This window comes from Anthonomus grandis (genome assembly GCF_022605725.1).
Source record: "Anthonomus grandis grandis chromosome 1 unlocalized genomic scaffold, icAntGran1.3 Chromosome32, whole genome shotgun sequence".
Taxonomy (NCBI): Eukaryota; Metazoa; Arthropoda; class Insecta; order Coleoptera; family Curculionidae; genus Anthonomus; species Anthonomus grandis.
This window is the reverse complement of record NW_026088427.1, coordinates 160,615-181,296: the sequence shown is the minus strand read 5'-3', so window position 1 is coordinate 181,296 and position 20,682 is coordinate 160,615. Positions and strand designations below refer to the sequence as shown.

The window sequence follows — 20,682 nt, the reverse complement described above, 5'->3', positions numbered from 1 at the left end:
TATTAATCATTTTTAGAAAAAATTTAAGATAGCCCACTAAGAACATTTGTAACAGATTTCTTTTGTTTTTTTAGAGCCATATCTTAATTAAAACGTTTTTCTAGCAATACGTTCTTAAATTAAGGAAAAAAGTGAATTTAAAGTAATTATTTCGGGCAGCATAAAAATCAGTCAAAATATACATAGTGATGTGAGCGTTGATGCCCTAAATTGAGAACACAATCACCCTGTATAACATTTGTAAGTTAATTCAGTAAATCTGTCATTAGATTTTAGATGATGGAGTTTTTCCACCAGCGGTAATGAAAAAAATACGAAGAATAGTGATGAAGGGTTAATGAGGGAATAGAAAATTAATGATTCCTTCACAGAGAGTGTTGACGTTGAAGAAAGATTATCAAATTTATACCTTGGTAGAGAATTTTCCTTTAAGCATTAGGTCAGAATGTTATTTTAATAGGAAGTTTTTGTGGCGCCATCTAAAAGTGACGCATCAAAACATAAATAATAAGGTCACTGTGCCTGAAAACGTTATGATGTTTTCGTATACAGTGACAGATTGACTGTGACAGCAATAAGCTATTGTAATAAAAATACGTAAAGTGATCGAGAATTAATGAGTGAATAGATAATGAATGAATCCTTAATGGAGAGTGTTGCTGTATGGAAAATTCAAATTATTTAAAGACAAAAAATATTCAAATTGGTACCTTAGTGAATTAAAAATGACACCTCAAGGCATACGTTAAGGTCTCTGTACCTAAAAACGTAATCGTCGCTGACAGATTTACTGTTAAGTTCTAAAAAGGCTTTAGACCTTATGTAATTAGGAAAACTGATTTTCTCTTTAAAATCTACCTTAAATTCACAAATTCTACAATTTTTTTTCAATCTACAAGCGACCGGATCACCTTCAGAGCTCACCTTTTGGACAAAAGCGCGACCATTAGTGCCATTAGTGGTGATCTCAGCTTCGGCTTGCACCATGTCACGCATCTTGCGTGGAAATTTCTCCCTCTACACGCACAACACAATGCTCAACGTAAGAACACAAAAAGCAAATAAAAAAACTAAAAATAAAACTAAAAATTTATAATTGATTGATGAATTGATTGTGAGGGAGGCAAGGGAGAGGGTTAGATACGTTAAGAAAGGCCATTGGGAGTACATATATTAACATTAATATATAAAATAGGGTTTATTGCTTATGTATAAGGTTTTTTAAAAGTTATTATTAAAGAATATCTTAACAATTTTCACATACTTTTGACTGTTTTTTTTTTATGCATCGCTAGTGGCGTGCCCTTAAGGTGTTGGCGCGCAACATTTTCAGTCAGTTGTGTTCATATTATCTTTATCACAAAAAGTCAAAAATTACTACTAATGAAACTTAGAAGGGAACAAACGCATTGAAAAGTCTTAAGTAAGAGGAGTGTGACTCTCCATTGCTTTCGATGGAAAAGTCTATTAACAAACGTGTCTGAACCAAAAATTAAGAACGCAACACTTGTTGGCAACTGACTGAAGATCTGAAAGAGGGCGCACCACTAGCGACGAATCGGACAGCTTGAAACGCACTTAAAGTTAAGTTGGTAGAACTTTTCTGTTTTTACAAGTTTGAAGCTACATACTTTTTTTTTAAAGAAGATTTGGCGCGTTGGCAACATTGCATTACAGTTTTACTTTTACGATCAAAATTAATGTTGCCAGATTGACTTATAACTCGGATGTGTTTGTAAAATGTGCATAAAAATCTCAGATAGATGAACCCAAAAAAATCTGGGAAGAAGTGATTTGCTTGCAAAACAATTATATTTTTTCATATTTTACAGTACTCAGCGTGCTATTCATTATAGTCCAATTTTCTTCCAGCTTTTTTTTGCCAACTACAGAAAGAGATACGAATACACTCATTGCAAGTGGTGTACTAACACTATCCAATAAGATCCTAAGAAATCATTGGAAGAATAAAAATATTTCAAATGTATCGGTAACGTTAACGTTGTGATCGAATCATTTCGATCACAAGTGTTGCTGTACAGCCTGTAAGTCTGAACAGCGGTGATATGACTGAACGACAAAAAAAGATCATGTAACCTAATGGTCTTCAACTTTACAGAGAAAAAAGTACAGAGAGACAAAACTGAGATTCAATTGTTCTCATCCCAGCTCAACAAGACCCTTTGGAAATCAATTATCAGGATTACGAGGAACAACGTTCTCTGAGAATCAGACTAAGTAAACCTGGACAGATCTCTAAAAGTTTTTATAGACCAATCAGAGACTCCAAAATCTGAATAAACTCAAAACTGAGATCAAGGACATGCTTAGGAGGCTCAACATGGAGATCTCGGAATCTATAGGAGATACGAAGATGGTTAAATTGGGACAAAGTTGAGAATTTTTGTGTGAAAATTTCGAATGGATCCGAAAAAAATAAGAAATTTTGAAAAAGAGTTGAGTTTAGTTCTGATCCGATTTTAAAATAATTCACACATTTGCGTGTGTTACCACTTTTTTTGTGTTACATGATGCTGTTTTTAGATTTTTATTATGACGTTTCGTCTTTTGCCTACCATCATCAACTTTGTTTTTTCTTATAGGGGCTATATTCGGTTATTACATTTTGAAAATCATTGAAAAATTTCCTTTTTAATGATGCATCAGAAGTAATAGTTTTTATTCTTAAATACCTGAATTTTTGAAAAAAACCAAATCTACCGCAGCAGGCTGTGTTTTAACTGGCTAGACATTTAAACTATCAATAAATATTACACGTTATTATTTGCAGTCATTTTCTATTTTATTGTACAAAATTAAGATAAATGCCTGGAAAACAGAAAATTACTCAAAATTCCTGTAAAATATGTAAAAAAATGATTGAAATCCCTAGAAGGCGTCAAAAATTCTTTCAAATACCTGAAATATTATAAAACATTAATCAATTTTTGTGGAAAACCTAAAGAATTACGTAAGGAGTATGGAAATCATAAAAAATCATTCCAAGCGTCTGGAAAATTCTTAAAGCCTGGAATAAAACAAAACTTTATTTTAAATGCCTGGAATAATTAAAAAATTACTCCATTAACCTGGAAAACTATAAGAAAATCAAAAAACATGCAAATTTCCCAAATTTAAAAAAAAAATCTTAAAAATGCAATAGCCTTAAATTAAATAAAAAACCTAAAATTAAATAAAAACATTATATTGCAATGGTATACATATATTGCAAATATATATTTTGCAAGACTTGTAAAAATTTAGAATAAAATAAAATTTGATTACAAATGTCTGGAATAATATACAAATACTTAAGAGCCGTGGAAATTGTAAAAAGTTATTTAAAAAATAACTATAGAAGATATAGAAAATGACCCTAGAATTATATTTTATTCCAAATGCCTGGAACATTGTATAATATAAATCTACCGCAGCAGGCTGTGCAAAACAAACATTTATTTTAAATGCCTGGAATAATCAAAAAATTACTCCATTAACCTGGAAAACTATAAGAAAATCAAAAAACATGCCAATTTCTCTAATTTAAAAAATGTTCGTTATTTTAAAAACAAACCTTAAAAACACAATAGCCTTAAATTAAATAAAAAACCTATAATAAATAAAAATATTATATTGCAATGTTATACATACAGGATGTCCCGGTTCATGTGGGAAATCTCTCGGATCCAGGTAGAACATCAAAAAATAATACCGAACGTTCCTATGAAAAAAAATTCCTGCATGAACGCAATTCCTTTATGATATTTATATATTGTCTTGTCAGTTTACCACAGCCAAGTGTGGCAAATTTAGTTTTTTTCAAAAATTCGGGATTTTACAAAAAAAAAATTAATATAACTTGTGATACATCGTTAAAAAATTGCACAGATTTTAAAAATATAAAAATCCAATATACGAGAAAAAACAGAGTCGATGATGGCAAAAAACGAGACGTCGTATTAAAAATCTAAAAACACCATCATGTAGCGCGAATCAAGTGGCAATACAAAAGCGCAAATTATTTTAAAATCGGATTAGAAATAGGCTCAGAAAAAATAAAATCAATTTTTTCGAATATATTCGAATTTGAAACACCCTACGTATATGAACTCTTTGAAGTATTGTACCCCTTGAAAAAAAAAACAAATAAAAGTAAAAAACTCCACAAGTCAGGGTCTCATTAAACATATGTATATATAATTTCAAAAGCTACACGTGTTTCCCTTCTATCAGAGCATCATCAGGCCTAAAAGTAAATAAAAATAGTACAAAAAGAACACTTATAAAATATGCTAAGAGAGTCTAGATAAAAAGTTCTTTTAACATATTTTATAAAAGTTTTTTTTGTACTTACTATTTTGAGGCCTGATGATGCTCCGATAGAAGCGAAACACGTGTAGCTTTTTAACTAATTAATAACAAATACTGTCGTTTTAAAACTATTCTACTCTGCACTGGTGCGTCCTTATCTAGAGTATGCTTCATGTTTATAGTGTCCTTTCTATGCGGTTTTCTATGGGAACAAACTTTTAAAACAAATAGCATATAAATTAAATATCTTTAATAATAACAATGATGCAGTTTAATATTTTTTTGTTTTAATAATTTCCTCACTAAAACAATCAGAGTAGCAAATGAACTCTTTTGAACCCTATCGCAAATTCCTGGGTCATGTTTTAGTAAGCATTTATTAATTATTATTACTTAATCATTATTTATGTTCCTGTATGCTACTTAAATTAAATTATTAATTACTGTCGTGAATTCAAAAGCTTAACATAAATATAATTGGGTTTTGCCCATTTATAAACATATTGTAACCGATACTGTCAATAAAAATATGCAAGGTTGCCAAAGAACAATTAATTATTTTAAAAAAAATAGCTTCAGATTCAAGTGCATTTCAAGCCATAGAGACAATAATATAAATAAACTATATTAAATTACACACTAAAGCCCCGTTCATTCATCTTTTCGTCCTTATTTACATTTTTTAAGCCGACAACCTCGTAATTGATCATTTCAAGGCAATTACGTAGGCCTACTTCCCATGGAAAACAATTTAAAGCGAAAACGGTGCAACAATATACACCCACGATTATTTTGCGAAAAAAAAAATGTTAAATTGAGTTTATCTAGTCTGGTGTCATATTCATTACCTATCGGAGGCATCGGTTGACAAAGGAAGATCGCATAACAGTTTTCAAGTTCACTGATTAAAAAAGCGACAGAGAGAGAGAAAGAGAAAAAAAAAACAAGGGATGTCGGGACACAATGCAATTGTTGTTTGGGCTTGGTGTTATTATTATTATTATTGTACATTGTCATCGAGGCAATGAGATCTTTCATTTCTGCACGACTCTCTTTTGGATATATCATATACAGGGTAGTCCGCTTTAAGCGTTTTATAAGAAAGATATTCAATAAAAGATTAGCGCATAATTTGGAAAGGAGCCTTCTCTCTCTGAAATGATATCTTCACGTCAACGCAATTTTACTTTGATTTTTAAGGGTTTTTTCGCGTTTTTGGAACCTCCAAATGCTTTTAAACCTATTGCTGAACAGCTAAGCCAATAGATTCACTGGATGTGTCTCTTGAATGAAAAAATATTTCAATTGAGCTAAAAATTACTCTTGAGAGTACAAAAAAAGGCCTTGAAATGTCCTTGAATGTGGCCGTTAAGTTACAATATTTATTTGAAGTATTTTCCAACAATGAGCTTCAATCAGTTAAATGGATACAATACATGAATTATTTACAAACGAAAAGTGGATTTCCGAAAGGGCCTACTATGGAGTCATTAATCCTTCAAATAAATCTACTACTCATATCACCAAGTACTATAATTTCTCTTGATTTTCATCACTGAGTTATTCAAAAAATTCATTAAGTTGAAAGATTCATTATAGTCCAATGGTTGTGTTTAGTATACCCAAGCAACACATCATATATTAATATCGTTAGATAAATATATTTTTTATTCAACGATTTTTTATTAATTAAAAGTAATTTTTTGTGCTACTGTAGTAAATTCCTCTAGTCTTTCGGTTTGTTCCAATTTATATATTTTATTATATGTTAATTCTAATACCGCCTCTACGTAACCGCCTTTTAATTACGTTTTTATCCCTGTGATATATAATTTTTTAATTTGACGAAAGGGAACTACGACGTCGAGCCCTGAAGATGAATTAAATAATTTTTTTACGAAACGTTAACTAAAAACAAATAGTTTTCTTTAACAGTTAATCAATACACCCACAAAATCTCACTTCTAATATACAATCTCTGGTCACAAATTCACAAGAATATATTTCATATATCATATACTATTCTGTTTAAAAAAGAGCGAAAATTTCCTCATTTATTAAAATTTACATGAGATTTAGATATCTGGTTTTAAACTCGATTAGTAGTACACCTTAAATATTTGATGAGATAACCCCCATATCACATCTATACCCTTGTGTAGCATACGATACACTTTTCCTACACGTACACATTTTATAGTGTAATACTGGAATATCATATACAGGAACTAAAAAAGTATGAAACACAATAACTATACCAAATAAGATACAAATTTGCTCGAAATTAAACAAGCATTTAAAAAATAATATTTAGTTGAGAAAAATGCAGTGATGTACTTTTTTTACCCCTTAGAGACGCCACTGGTAAAAATGAAAAACCAATTTTTTTCTTCATAAAAAAAATGCTTATTTATTACTAGAGAATAACCCTGTAAAGTTTATCGGTAAAGTTTTTGCACACCCGGTATAATATACCACGACTTAAGCTTTAATATCCCTATATTAACAATTATTTGACTATTAAAATAAAGGTTTTATATTGGTTTTATATAACTAAAAATTCAACGTTTTATTGATGATAAATATATTTGTTTAAAAGCAGATTCTATTAAACGCATTTTATAAACATCTTTAAATACTATAAAATACACCATATTTAAACGTTTAACTTTTGTGAAATAATAATCGTATAAAGTGTTACAGAATAAGATGCTAATTCTTAAGGGTGTTAACCCTTAGGTGATTGAATTTCCTTGATATCTTTATGAAATTTAGCACACACCCTTTGAGTATTAACAGACATTTTTTAATGTAGCAGATTTTCTTAAGGCTTAACCAGTGGCGTCCGTACAGGAACGCGGTCCAAATATTTTTGAAAAATATTAGATACGCCACCAATTTTCCGCAAAATAAAAATTATTTTTATAATCCCCATTCATTTTAGGAGAAATTTGATTGTTTGACTTTTTTTCGTCTGACATGCGACTACCGCGAAAAAAACATTTTTAACCAAAAAAAATTAAATTTATTTATTTTATAAACATATGTATCTACATACATTATTTTACTATTAAATTAATAGAACAATACGTGAACAAAAATGAAATTAGTTTAAAATAGCTGTTGACATCTAGGACATAGCTTTATTTGAACCTTTCTTCTTAAAATAACCTTAGGTGTTACATCTGGGTTAGGTGTTACACGTTACATCTGGTGTAAACCAAAAATCAACGTTTATTTAACTATCGTGTGTTGCTTGGGTAGCTCTTGTATTATTTAATTTTCCCTGTAATTCCTTGGACAATATTCATACTTTTTTTTCGAAGCTTTGGTGCTTTTCCATTAAAATCCGGTCCAATCCCTTTAAATAAGTTAAAGTTTTTCAAGTAACAGAGAACTGACTTGAGACCTCAACCTTCAATCTGTAGAGTCAGATAATTTTGATGTGTCAACAACATCTGCTAAAAACACCAAATTGGTGTTGTTACACTTGCGGCTCATTATATAGTCACAAATTAGTCAAGTTGACAGATAGCAAGGAATAGAAAAGTGCAGCACAAACAATCGACCAATATAATGGTATACAGTCCAATGTTGTACTGGAACGGACTAGACGAGAAACTTCTTATTATCATCAATTATTGCCTTCCATAGAATCTTTCATTTTTCTTATTATAGTTATTCCACACCAGCTGATCTGAGTAGATGCTTCTGAACAGTAACCAAAGATATTCATTTAAAACTATTTAAAGCATATGCCAAATTCATTTAGATCTTTAGAGCTATTGAGAAGAAATAACAGAACTATTTAGAGGAATTAAGAGATTTCTTTGGAGATGTTCAAAGCTGACTAGAATAGTCACGAAACTCGTTTAAAGTGGTTCAAAACAAGTAGCGGAGCCTTTTGGAGCTGTTCTGTCAAAGAAATTAAATTCAAACGTATTCCAGAGAAGCACTTAACAGGATTGCTCCAAATAAATTGCATCTATCGCTTAATAAATTTGTCTTAAGGAATTAAATGATTCAAATATTTAAACGGGTTTTTTAAATTAAATTTACTTAAATACTTTATGTTTATCAATAATTAACTAAATTAGTTTTAACCGTTTACTATTAATTATACCACTCGAAAACCAAACTTGACAAGTTTAGTGCTATAAAATATAAGCGATTCTAATCTACTTTCCACACAATTAAATCATTAATTAAACAAGAAAAGGACAACATTTAGTAATTATCGAGAATGAAATAGATGTTGTTATCCTCGTCAGTCCGGCCTTGTTTAATTAACAAAAAACAATGACAAAAATAGTGCCAATTAAAAAAAAAAGTATGTTAGTACATACCTTAATATCTTCAAAACTAAAAGAGATGTTGAAATCTGGATCGCGCGACCCGTCCGGTTTGGTTTTGGAGCTGGACGCTTTTTGCTGAAACATCCTCGACATTAGGAAGTTTTAGCAAAATATACAGCGACTCCGGAGTAGATAGATTGTCTCTTATTCATCTTAAAATATTTATACACGTCCGGTAAACTTCCTTCTCGAGGGCCCACATTTCTGCACCCAAGAACTTCGTTTGCCAGGCGTGTATACTCGATAGCTACGCGGCCGTATGTAATGATAGGTATATCTAAGTACATATGCCTACAAACAAAGAGTGTTCGATGGTTGTGTTCAATGTTGTGAAAGTACATTTTGTCAAATTTCATTTGCTACAGAAAATTCCATTTTTGACACCAATTCCAAGTTTTCTCATGATCTCATTGATCAGATCAAAGGTTTCACCTTTATCAAGGGCCTCCAATTTTCAGTATTCTGAGCCTAATAAGCAACCCGATATGATGTCAAAGGCCTTGGAAACATCTGTGTGTATTAACGATGAGATCCTTGAGGAACAGTAGAGGCTGGAGAAGAAATTATACCAGGAGATCAAGGATGTTTTGGGCAACTGGTACGTGATATTTATTTAACTCCTTGAAGATCCGACAAGGGAAATTCCATAACAGAAATCACTTAATTACATTGTCTGAAGTTAAATTGGTGAACAATTGGAAGAAGATCGTTTACGGGAGATGACAAACCAAAAATCACACTTTCACTTAACCTAAAAATACCAACTTGAAGAATGGTACGATTAGTTGAAGATTTTGTAAAGGGGCTAAAGTTGCGGAGAAGAGAGATCCAGGACTTCTCAATTTCTAGAGTACATACAGGTAAGGTACTTCAGAGGCTAAAGGAGAAATTACACTAAGAGTACGCGGAAGAATCTGGAAGTAACCTCTAGGAAACTTTGTTACCAATGTCCAGCTTTTGGAGCTTATAAAGCATCATACTATCAAAAACTTTGTCAAACCTTTTAGAAAAATCAGTGTAATTGACCAAAGGTGAGACCAGAAGCTGGAAAAGTGATTGCACCAAGAGATTAAGAGTAGATGCGAAAAAACATGGAATTGGTGAACCTTTAATTATGGAAGTATTTGAGAGAAAATTCATATTATAAACTCATTTACGAGGTCCATATACAGCTGTAGCCAAAAAAATAAGAGTGCATATTAAATTTCAAATCAAGCTGAATTAGCTTCCCTATATGTTGGAACTTGCATATTCTTCCAGCATTTAATCTGCTTACTTAGTAAAGTAAGTCTGTCTGCGCATACGTTCTCAAGAATAAAGGTGATTCTACCAAGTACTGAATCACTTATCTAGTGCTGTCGTTTGTTTTGCGGTACATTGTAATTATAATTTTTTATGGCTATTTTTGAAAAATACTCCTTTTTTTTATCCACCATAAAACGTGTAAGAAATAAATTATTTATATACAGGGTGTTTCACAACTTATCTGAAAAATTTTAACCACATATTCGCTGTTACGAAACAAGTTGATTTCTCAAAAAAAAATGTAATAAAAGTCCTACAGAAATTAAGTTATAAACCTGAGTTTCAATAATAAATTGAAAAATAAATATCTGTATTTTGCGTTAATCGCCGTGATATTCGAATATGCATTAATAATTTATTGTAGCAAATGTACCAAACAACTGACGAAAACAAAATACCAGGAATTTTTTGCCTTTTCATACTGCTAAGAACCTGTAAATAAGGTTTAATCTCTATCCTGGGTGATCTGAATGAAGTACGGTCCATTTTTGTGAATTTATTTTGCGAGTTTAATTTTTAGTTATTTATTAATAAAAATGGCACATGTGTACACTAATGAGGAGTTAGTGGACATTGTTTTAGCGGCGTCTCGTTTGTATGCACACCGATTTCCGACTAGGCACATACCACATCACGAAAGATTTAGTGCAATTGGTTTACTTGCAACTGGAGATTTGCGCCCCAGACGTGGAGTAGATGGGCACAACGCGTTTTAAATGCCGAAGAAGAAATTTTGGATAAATTGGAAGAAAATCAATAGGGAATCAGGAATAAGCACAAGGAGGTTAGCCCAACAGGTCCCAGAAGTGTCACATGCAACAGCGTGGCGCATATTAAATAAGGCCCAACTGTACCCTTATCACGTCCAGAGAGTCCAGGCGTTGCTACCTACAGACTATCCCCTAAGAGTAACATTTTGTGAGTGGTTTTTGCAATCGAAATGCGCGTTTAACAGCTGATATTTTGGCCACCGACGAAGCTATTTTTACTCGTAATGGTATAACCAATCTTCATAATACACACGTTTGGTCCTTTGAGAATCCTCACGCAGTAGTCCAGACAAATTTCCAACATCGTTTTTCTTTAAACGTCTGGGCAGGTATTGTCGATGAACGTGTAATTGGACCGTTCATATTGCCAGATCGGATGGATGGTCACCAGTATTTGAAATTTCTTCGGAATGATTTGCCGGTCCTTCTTGAAAATGTGCCATTGGCGGTCCGAGCACGGATGTGGTTTATGCACGATGGGGCACCTCCGCATTTTCGTTTAGAAGTTCGTGATTTTTTGAATCCATGTACACCAGATACGCTGGATCGGAAGAGGTGGACCAATTGCCTAAATCCTCTGGACTTCTTTTTATGGGGACACTTAAAAACAAGGTATACCGTACTCCAGTTCAGAATATTGAAGAATTGCGTGACCGAATCACAGTGGTTGCCGATAATTTGAGACTTCAGGAACAGCAGGAAGGAGGTGTATTTGAATTAGTGCGCCAACATTGGATTTGACGTGCCCAAGCTTGCATTAGAGTCAATAGAAACAATTTTGAACAGATTTTATAAGTAAGTAAACTGTTAAACTGTATCATTTTATTATCTCGATATCTGTAGGACTTTTATCACATTTTTTTTTGAGAAATCAACTTGTTTCGTAACAGCGAATATGTGGTTAAAATTTTTCGGATAAGTTGTGAAACACCCTGTATAATTACAAATTAAACTGTCAAAGAATAACGTGTATTTATTTTTTTATTACTGATAGCATATGTTGTACAAATATGAAATCGTTATTATTTTTTTCTCTATGTAGCACAATATATTATTAAGAATATTCAAATAAAACCAGACACTCCTAATTTTTTTGACCATCACTGTATGTTAAAGATACTTACCTTTTAGGCTTAAAATACCTTAATTGATGTTGTTAAGCATGACTGTTAGATGACGCTACACGTCCCCGTGCGATAAAAAATATTCTCGCACTGTCATATGTACTAGTGCAGATGAAGAAGTACGAGAGATAAAAGAGATCAAAAGAGTAATTTCATAATTATGATGCGCAAATAAAATTTGACAATGTTGTTATTGTGTTACATGAATGAAGCAATGTTAAAAAAACGACAATCAAGCATCCAATCCGGAATCTACAAAAATCAACAGAACACTTCACTAACAAAATCATGATAAATCAGATGGGTGATGGGTGGGTGTACATGAGCATAAGCGATCTTCCTTTGTGCGTTAAGGGTTCATTAACTTATCGGTTAGTTAATAAGAAGATTTACCTTGTCTTGCTTCTTGCTCTTCTTGTCTTTTTCTTTTTTCTTCTCCTTTTCCTCCTTCTTTTTCTGCTCCTTTTCTTCTTTTTTCTTTTTTTCTTCTTCTTGTTTTCGTTCCTTTTCTTTTTCTTTGGCTTTTTGCTTCGGCGGTTGCTTCACCTAAAAACGTATATAAATATGCAAGTCAAGTCATATAAACAAAAAACGTACCTTTATCTCTTTCTCGTTTCCGGCACAGCAAGAGCTTTCTTGCAATAGAAAACAGAATACGTAGAGCAAAAACAGGATGCTCATGCCGTAGAGGTAAGTGAAGAATCCTTCGTAGTAGTAAAGTGGAATGTTGTGAGTGACTACGTCCGAGAACACGTACGCTATACATACTACGACAAGCAGCTTTGCGTATACAAAGCTCATGATAATGAAGAGGGATGTTCTGAAAGAAAAGGAAATTTGTGTCATTTTTTTAAAAATTTTATATGAAAATCAGGTCGTAACTGTATGCAGTAGAAATCCAAAAACTAACAAAAAATCGACAATTAGGAAGGACTGGATACTTCTTCATAGAAGTTCTCCTTCTAATTTTATGACCTTAGGTTAGGACAGCCTTGAACAGTTGTCTACAAAACTTCCCTTTTATATTTTTTTAGTTCTAGTTCTATTTTTTCCTATTTTTCTCCAAGTTTAAAAAGGAACATTGTAAAATTCTTTTGTACAGGCCTTGACAGTTGTACAGGGTGTCCCAAATTCAAGGGTGGCCATTGGAATCTCGGAAACCGTAAGAGTTACAGGGTCGGTTAAATGAAAGCAAAGTTGCGCAATTTGGAGCTTAATAAAATGACGTTTAAATTTTTTTTAAATTTCGGATACTTCCGGAGTTATCCGAAAAAAAACCGAAATTTGTCAAAATCATTTTTACCTTCTACCGACTTTGTTTAAGGAGATATCGGAGAATTAAAAACAGTTTTTCATTGCCACTTTTTATGTATTATAACATGACGCAAAAAAAAAATTATTCCGACGTTTCGTTTTTTATTACCTCATTTTAAAGGCAATTAAAAATTACTTTTTAAAAATGAGCAAAATCCAATATAGTGTCCATAAGAAAAAAATAAAGTTGATGACGATCGAAAAAAAACGAAACGTTGGACAATTTTTTTTTTTGCGTCACGTTGTAAATACATAAAAAGTGGCAATGAAAAAACTGTTTTTAATTTTCCGATATCCCTTTAAATAAAGTCGGTAGAAGGTAAAAAACGATTTTGACAAATTTCGGTTTTTTTCGGATAAGTCCGGAAGTATCCGAAATTTTAAAAATTTTTAAACGTCATTTTATTAAGCTCCAAATTGCGCAACTTTGCCTCCATTTAACCGACCCTGTAACTCTTACGGTTTCCGAGATTCCAATGGCCACCCTCGAATTTGGAACATCCTGTACAGGGTAGTTCCCCTTCAAATTTCACTCCTTTAGGTAAAATAATATTTATATTTTTCAATTTTATGACTTTAGGTTAACTAGATTAAGAAAAACATTGATTTTTCTTGCTTGTTTAGTCTAGAATTCCTAGGCGAAGACCTCTTTTGTATATCGTTCCTAATTTGGGACAAAATTTTATAAAATCTCTTTTCGCAGCTCTAGACAGTTGCCTAGGGTAGATCTCCTTTGAATTTTATAGCTCTAGCTTAACAAAAACTTTAACAAAAACACTCATATTTATTCCAGCGTTTATCTGTTTTAGAAATGACTCTTTACAGGAAACTTTATTAAGATAAGAGTCGTATATCAAGTTAAATCCTCCAAAAATCTCACCAATTATTCTCTAAGAGACCAACATACAAAATTAACGAAAAACAAAGAAAAACATAAAGTCACGGTCTCACAACGTGTAATAAAACGGGCTACACGTGTTTCGCTTTAGTTAGAGCATCATTAGGCCTAAAATAAAAATATGACTAAAACAAAACTTGTTTATGTAAGTTTTAAAGGTGATGATGCTCTAACTAGAGCGAAACACGTGTAGTTTTATTACATGTTGTGAGACCGTGACTTTGTGTTTTTCTTTATTTTTCGTCAAGTTAAATCCTATCAAAAACCGTTTAAACAATTTTGATTAAATGAATTGTTTATAAGATGTACTGCCTTAAAATTCGGTAGAATCTCCCGAGAGCCCCAACCGTCAACCTGGGGGTCTTTCGTTGATAACTCTTGATCTACAATAGCTAGTAACATAAAATAGACTTTATTTAGTAGACTATAACGTGCTCTACAGAGAAGCTTTTAATGGCTTTTGCTGTAGAACCATCCCTAACGAAGATATCTTAGCTGGATAGGTCAGAGCGGTATGAAATACGAAAAAATTATTTTTCATACTATAACATAATACTATTTCTTAGATTTCTTTAAGTTTAAATTAAAATTTTATAAAATCCTTTTGCACAGCTCTGGACAGTTATACAAGGGTAGTTCTCTTTTAAATTTTACAACTCTAGCTTGACTAGTTTAAGAAAAACACTAATTATTCCTACTCATTCAGTGTATAATTCGTAGACGAAGACCTCTTTCTTAATTTTTTCATAGTTTAAGATAAAATATTTACAAAACTATTTTATACAGCCCTGGACAATTACTTAGGGTAGCTTTGTTTCAAATTTCATGACTCACGATTAACTAGTTTAATTAAAACACTAATTATACGTGTTCGTTCAGTCTGGAATACATAGGTGTGGACCTCATTTCTCTTTTTATCCTAATTTCGGCTGAAAATTTATAAAATTCTTTAGCACAGCTCTGGACAGTTATACAAGGTAGCTCCCTTTTAAATATGATAGCTCTAGCTTAGCTAGTTTAACTTAAACACTAATTATTTCTAGTCGTTCAGTCTAGAATTCGTAGACGAAGACCTCTTTCTTAATTTTTTCATAGTTTAAGATAAAATATTTACAAAATTATTTTATACAGCCCTGGACAATTACTTAGGGTAGCTTTGTTTCAAATTTCATGACTCACGATTAACTAGTTTAATTAAAACACTAATTATAGGTGTTCGTTCAGTCTGGAATACATAGGTGTGGACCTCATTTCTCTTTCTATCCTAATTTCGGCTGAAATTTTGTGAAATTCTTTAGCACAGCTCTGGACAGTTATGCAAGGTAGCTCCCTTTTAAATATGATAGCTCTAGCTTAGCTAGTTTAACTAAAACACTAATTATTCCTACTCGTTCAGTCTAGAAATCGTAGACTAGGATCTCTCTCTTAATTTTTTCCCAGTTTAAGATAAAATATCTACAAAATTATTTTATATAGCCCTAGACAGTTATTTGGGGTAGCTTTGTTTCAAATTTCATAACTCAAGATTAACTAGTTTAATTAAAACACTAATTATAGGTGTTCGTTCAGTCTGGAATACATAGGTGTGGACCTCATTTCTCTTTTTATCCTAATTTCGGCTGAAATTTTATAAAATTCTTTAGCACAGCTCTGGACAGTTATGCAAGGTAGCTCCCTTTTAAAAATGATAGCTCTAGTTTAGCCAGTTTAACTAAAACACTAATTATTCCTACTCGTTCAGTGTAAAATTCGTAGACGAAGACCTCTTTCTTAATTTTTTCCCAGTTTTAGATAAAATATTAAAAAAAAAATATTTTATACAGCCCTGGACAATTACTTAGGGTAGCTTTGTTTCAAATTTCATGATCCTAGATTAACTAGTTTAACTTAGACGCTAATTAATTTTGCTCGTTCAGTCTTCATTCGTAGACGAAGAACTCTTTCTTAATTTTTTCCCAGTTTAAGATAAAATATTTACAAAATTAATTCATACAGCCCTGGACAATTACTTAAAGTACTTTTCTTTCAAATTTCATCACTCTAGATTAACTAGTTTAACTAAGACACTTATTAATTCTGCTCGTTCAGTCTACAATTCGTAGACTAGGATCTTTCTCTTAATATTTTCCCAGTTTGAGATAAAATATCTACAAAATTATTTTATACAGCCCTGGACAATTACTTAGGGTATTTTTTTTCAAATTTTATGACTCTAGCTTACGTGGCTTACGAAAAATACTAATTATTCCTGTTCGTTCATTCTGAAATCCTGTTCTTCCTCCAAGAAGAACTCATTTCTCTTTTTTTTGCTAGTTTGGGATGATATTTTGTAAAATCCATTTGCACAGCCCTGGACAGTTATACAGAGAACCTCCCCTTTAAATTTCACAGCTTTAGCTTAACTAGTTTAAGAAAAACACAAATTTTTCCTGTTCGTTTAGTCTCAAATTCGTAAGTGAAGCCGTCATTCCTCTTTTTTCCCTAGTTTGGGCTGAAATTTTGTAAAATACTTTTGCACAGCCCTGGACAGTTATACAGAGTAGCTTCCCTTTAAATTTCATAGTTCTAGCTTAACTAGTTTAAGAAAAACACTAATTATTCCTGTTCGTTCAGTCTTGAATCCGTAGGTGAAGACCTCATTCCTATTTTTTTAGTAGTTTGGGATGATGTTTTGTAAAATTGTTTTGCATAGCTCTACACAGTTGTACAAAGTATCTTCCTTCTAAATTTCACAGCTTTAGCTTACCTAGTTTAAGACAAACGCTAATTATTCCTGCTCGTTTAGTCTGAAATCCTAGGTGAAGAGCTCATTCCTATTTTTTGCTAATTTGAAACGATATATTGTAAAATCCTTTTGTACAGCTCTAACTAGTTGTGCAGGATAGGTGAATTTTAAATTTCACATCATTGGCCTAACTAGTTTAAGAACAACACCAATTAATCCAGAACAGTGACTTCGTCTTCGTCTGCAGTGACGATAACTACGTAAAACGTAAAAAAATGTATATTTAGACTTAGAAAAAAACAATAAAAGAATGCAGTTGAAGCAATTAATTTTGAATACAGAAAGAAACAATTTCAGAAATAAAAGTTTCATTTAGAGACAATAATTGTAAAGAAAATAATGATACACTATTATAATATAAAAAAATAAAAACTAGAGAGAATTAATCATCAAAAATACTGGACCTTCCTACTTTTGTTTCGCAAGGTCTCCTGGACAATAAAATCCAGTTTCGATGTCCAAAAAAACCCAGATTATCTAAGGACCAAACAAATTAAATTATTTTAAGCATTTAATTCATTTTTCAAAAACAATTTTTGAGTAAATTAAGGCAACACTATTTTATTACTACTACAGCAGACCAATTTAGCAAAGTAACTCATCTAGAATTACCAGAAATATATTTTTAATGATTAAGTGACATCATAAATTAAAATACCGCATATTTTGGAAAAGTGCTTTGCATAAAAAAAGCACTAATGCAGCCCTACCGTGATTAAAAGTGGACTTGCAATTAATATGAATTATTAATAACAAATTAAGTATATTATAAAATGATCAAAAACAATCTGGAAATAGACCCAGACTGGTGCTGAACTTGACATAATATTTCAATAAAAACATACGTACTTTGGCTCGTCCGCAACACAAAAATATTTCATAATATTCGTATTTCGAAACATCGTTTCTGTTTTTTTTTTTCGCAAATTTTGATTCTTATAAACTACCGGGATCACTAAAAATAATCTCGTTTAACCGGAGTAAACAAAACGACTAAATCCACTATAAATCTGGATATCGTAAAATCCCGCTGCTGGTTAGTCAACGGGAGCAAACATCATTCCCCACCGTTTCGGTAAGCAGGCATTTCTAAAATAAAATTTAATTTGCTGCAGCAGTAGTAGTAGTAGTAGTAGAAATGTGATTTTTCAATGTTGCAAGGTAGGAACTATTAGAAAGAGGTCTTAAAAAGGTTGATAAGGTTACATACTCTCTATAGTGTAACAAATTTAAAAAACTTTGAGGAAGAACGAAGCTTTCAGAATTCTGAACAGGAATTTCCTTTCCACTTCTACCTCTTTATCAAAGAAATTAGAAACATCATTACTATCTTCTTCCTTATCTTCTTTATCTTACATAACAGATTCGTTGTGTTCCCGATAATTTTTCTCATTAAAAAAGCATCTGTCTATTTTGACATTTTGGGTTCTTTCAGTCTCCTCAGCTTTCAACATTCGAGCACAGATCTCCTTCTAATTTAAATATACCCACCCTGTCTGTCTTTCTTTAGCTTATTTTGTTGTTTTGCCATCTTCACTTTGCACCTTGCTCTCTTTGAATGAATTTTCATTCATTCCTTGCCATCTCCTTCCTCCATTAAAGAAATTTGAAAACAGGCAACGAGATTTAGGTTCCGATGTTAAAATGAAAGAAGAAAATGCATAGGAACGCAAGGAGAAAATGAAAAACTAATTGAAGATAGCCAAGTCTATGATGATCAGAATATTCAGATAGCAAGGAGATATATGCGTTTAAATACTGGAAGTCAAACCAGCTGATCTGGTGAAAGAAGAACACTAAGCTTATAATAGTTTTCTGCAAGAAACACACTGATAGGTCTATAATATCTTTTACGTTACCAGACGAAGATGGAACAACATTAACATTTTAAATATTGCCCTGATAAAAAGAAAGAGGAAGTATTTTCGAATGACATTCAAATTCTAAATGAAGCTGATGTAGTGAAACTGAAACTAAAAGAGGTGGACACTCCTTCCATTTCAGCTACGATAATCCCCAAGGTTTATCATTTACAGACCTTTCCAGATTATTCACTATTCCAAATTTCCTGGATAAGCCCCTTCTTTATTAAAATTAAAATTTTTTATTCAGAAAACTGACTCTACCGCTGTTAACATTTAATCTTTCACACACATCTAACTCGTCCAATCAATAAATAGTTTTTCCTTCGTGGTTTTGTCGCGGTTAAATCGATCCGGAGAACGTGTTAATAAATATCTCTTTTCATACCTAAAGCAAAAATCATTTCGGGTTTCTTTCTATTTTGTCTATAATTGTTTGTTCTGATCTTGAATTTTCTGTTGTTCCTATTTTTATTTTTCTGACTTTTTTTATTCGTTTCTTTACAACGCCTTTTAAGAAAAAAACGTTCCATTTAAATAAATAAAAATAATTAATTTACAATTTTATTTTCATATCTGTAAACTTTGATGGATTGTTTTTGATATTAGGCCACAGATATAGACAGACTCACAGATAAAAAAAACGTTGATTTGATCACCCTTGTATTATAAGCAAAATTCAAGGAATCATATACGGGTTTGGTCAACTCAGGTCTTGAATGCGATACAGACACAAGTAAGGATCTCACTGATCTTCAGTGCGTACAGTTGGGGAAGATTGTTAAATTTTTGTTTATTATAAATTATATATTTTATTCAAGAGCTTGTAACTTGAAATCCAAGGCGAATTTCGGTATATACCTGAGGATCTTTTTTTTTAGCAAATTTTACGAGCAACATTTTTTAACAACAAATTTTTCCGATACGACCAATATTTTTCAAGTTATTTGCATTTAAATAATTTAACTGTTTATAAATATTTGTTGTCTGTTCTGATTAAACAATAATTATTAATGTCGTGTTCAGCATCTCAAAACACATAAATTAAGATGCTTTTTAGCTGCTAAATTTGTACCTTTTGCTCTTAGCGAATGGAGTATTAAGGTTGTTTCCAACTTTTTTAATAACTGGGTGTTGGTAAATATAACCTGTTTGTTCAATTGGCTTTAACAATTTCCATTAGTTAGCGGACACCCTAAATAAATATACATTTTACAGGCGAAACAAATCGACACCCATGACCTAAAGCCATTTTACCAAAGCAAAGTGTTCGAAAGCAACCACTTTGTGTACGATGCAAAAAGAAAGGTAATAATCCATACTGTTCCAGAACTAATGGCCGAAGATTAGAACAAGATTTATTTTCCCATTCATCAAATCACATCAAATTACTCAGTGTTGCAGGCTGATGACGCTTTCGGCATCACATGTTACAATTTTATACATTTCTTTGTTAAATTTTTTAAATGATACCACCGTAAGTTAATTTATACAGTTTATTTTTTTATATAAAATAACGTTTTTTATAAAAACTGTCTCGTTTTGTCTGATTTGTCGCTGAGATCATTTTAGAAATATTTCATTTATTGGCCTTTTCAGAACATTTTGTACTCTCACAAATTATATTAATTAATTAATTATAAATATTGTATCAGAAGGCCTATATAGAAAAGAATTTCTGACTCAACTGCCTGGACAAATTAAATGCTATGACTACGCAACTGCCTAAGATAAAAATACATTTTTGTCGAGACAATTGAATCGTGAAGAGACTTGACTCAGTTGCCTAAAATTAAGGAAATATTGGGCTAAAATGGACTAAATGGAGCAATAAATTACCTGAAACAAAACAGCAATTGGCTTTAAAATATCAGTAAAGTGCCTGAAAATAAAAGCGAACCTTTGGCTCAACTGCCTGGACTAATCATATGGGAAACTTCTTCAATTTTAAAGAAAAA

General features: G+C 31.9%; 1 protein-coding gene across 18 annotated transcripts in view; it reads right to left on the bottom strand.

The window, feature by feature from the left end:
• The window catches only part of LOC126749386 (proton channel OtopLc-like), a 111,030-nt gene that overhangs the window by 24,929 nt on the left and 65,419 nt on the right, over positions 1-20,682 (bottom strand). For 11 of the 18 annotated variants that reach the window (XM_050459058.1, XM_050459060.1, XM_050459072.1 and 8 more), the window contains 4 exons: positions 12,463-12,685; positions 12,259-12,411; positions 8,658-8,741; positions 925-1,017 (listed from right to left, as the gene is read on the bottom strand). In XM_050459058.1, coding sequence (XP_050315015.1) covers positions 925-1,017; positions 8,658-8,741; positions 12,259-12,411; positions 12,463-12,685 — 553 coding nt within the window. Of the gene's footprint in view, positions 1-924; positions 1,018-8,657; positions 8,742-12,258; positions 12,412-12,462; positions 12,686-17,711; positions 17,904-20,682 lie in introns of those variants that run through there. The other 7 variants (XM_050459064.1, XM_050459071.1, XM_050459062.1 and 4 more) reach the window with 4 other exon arrangements.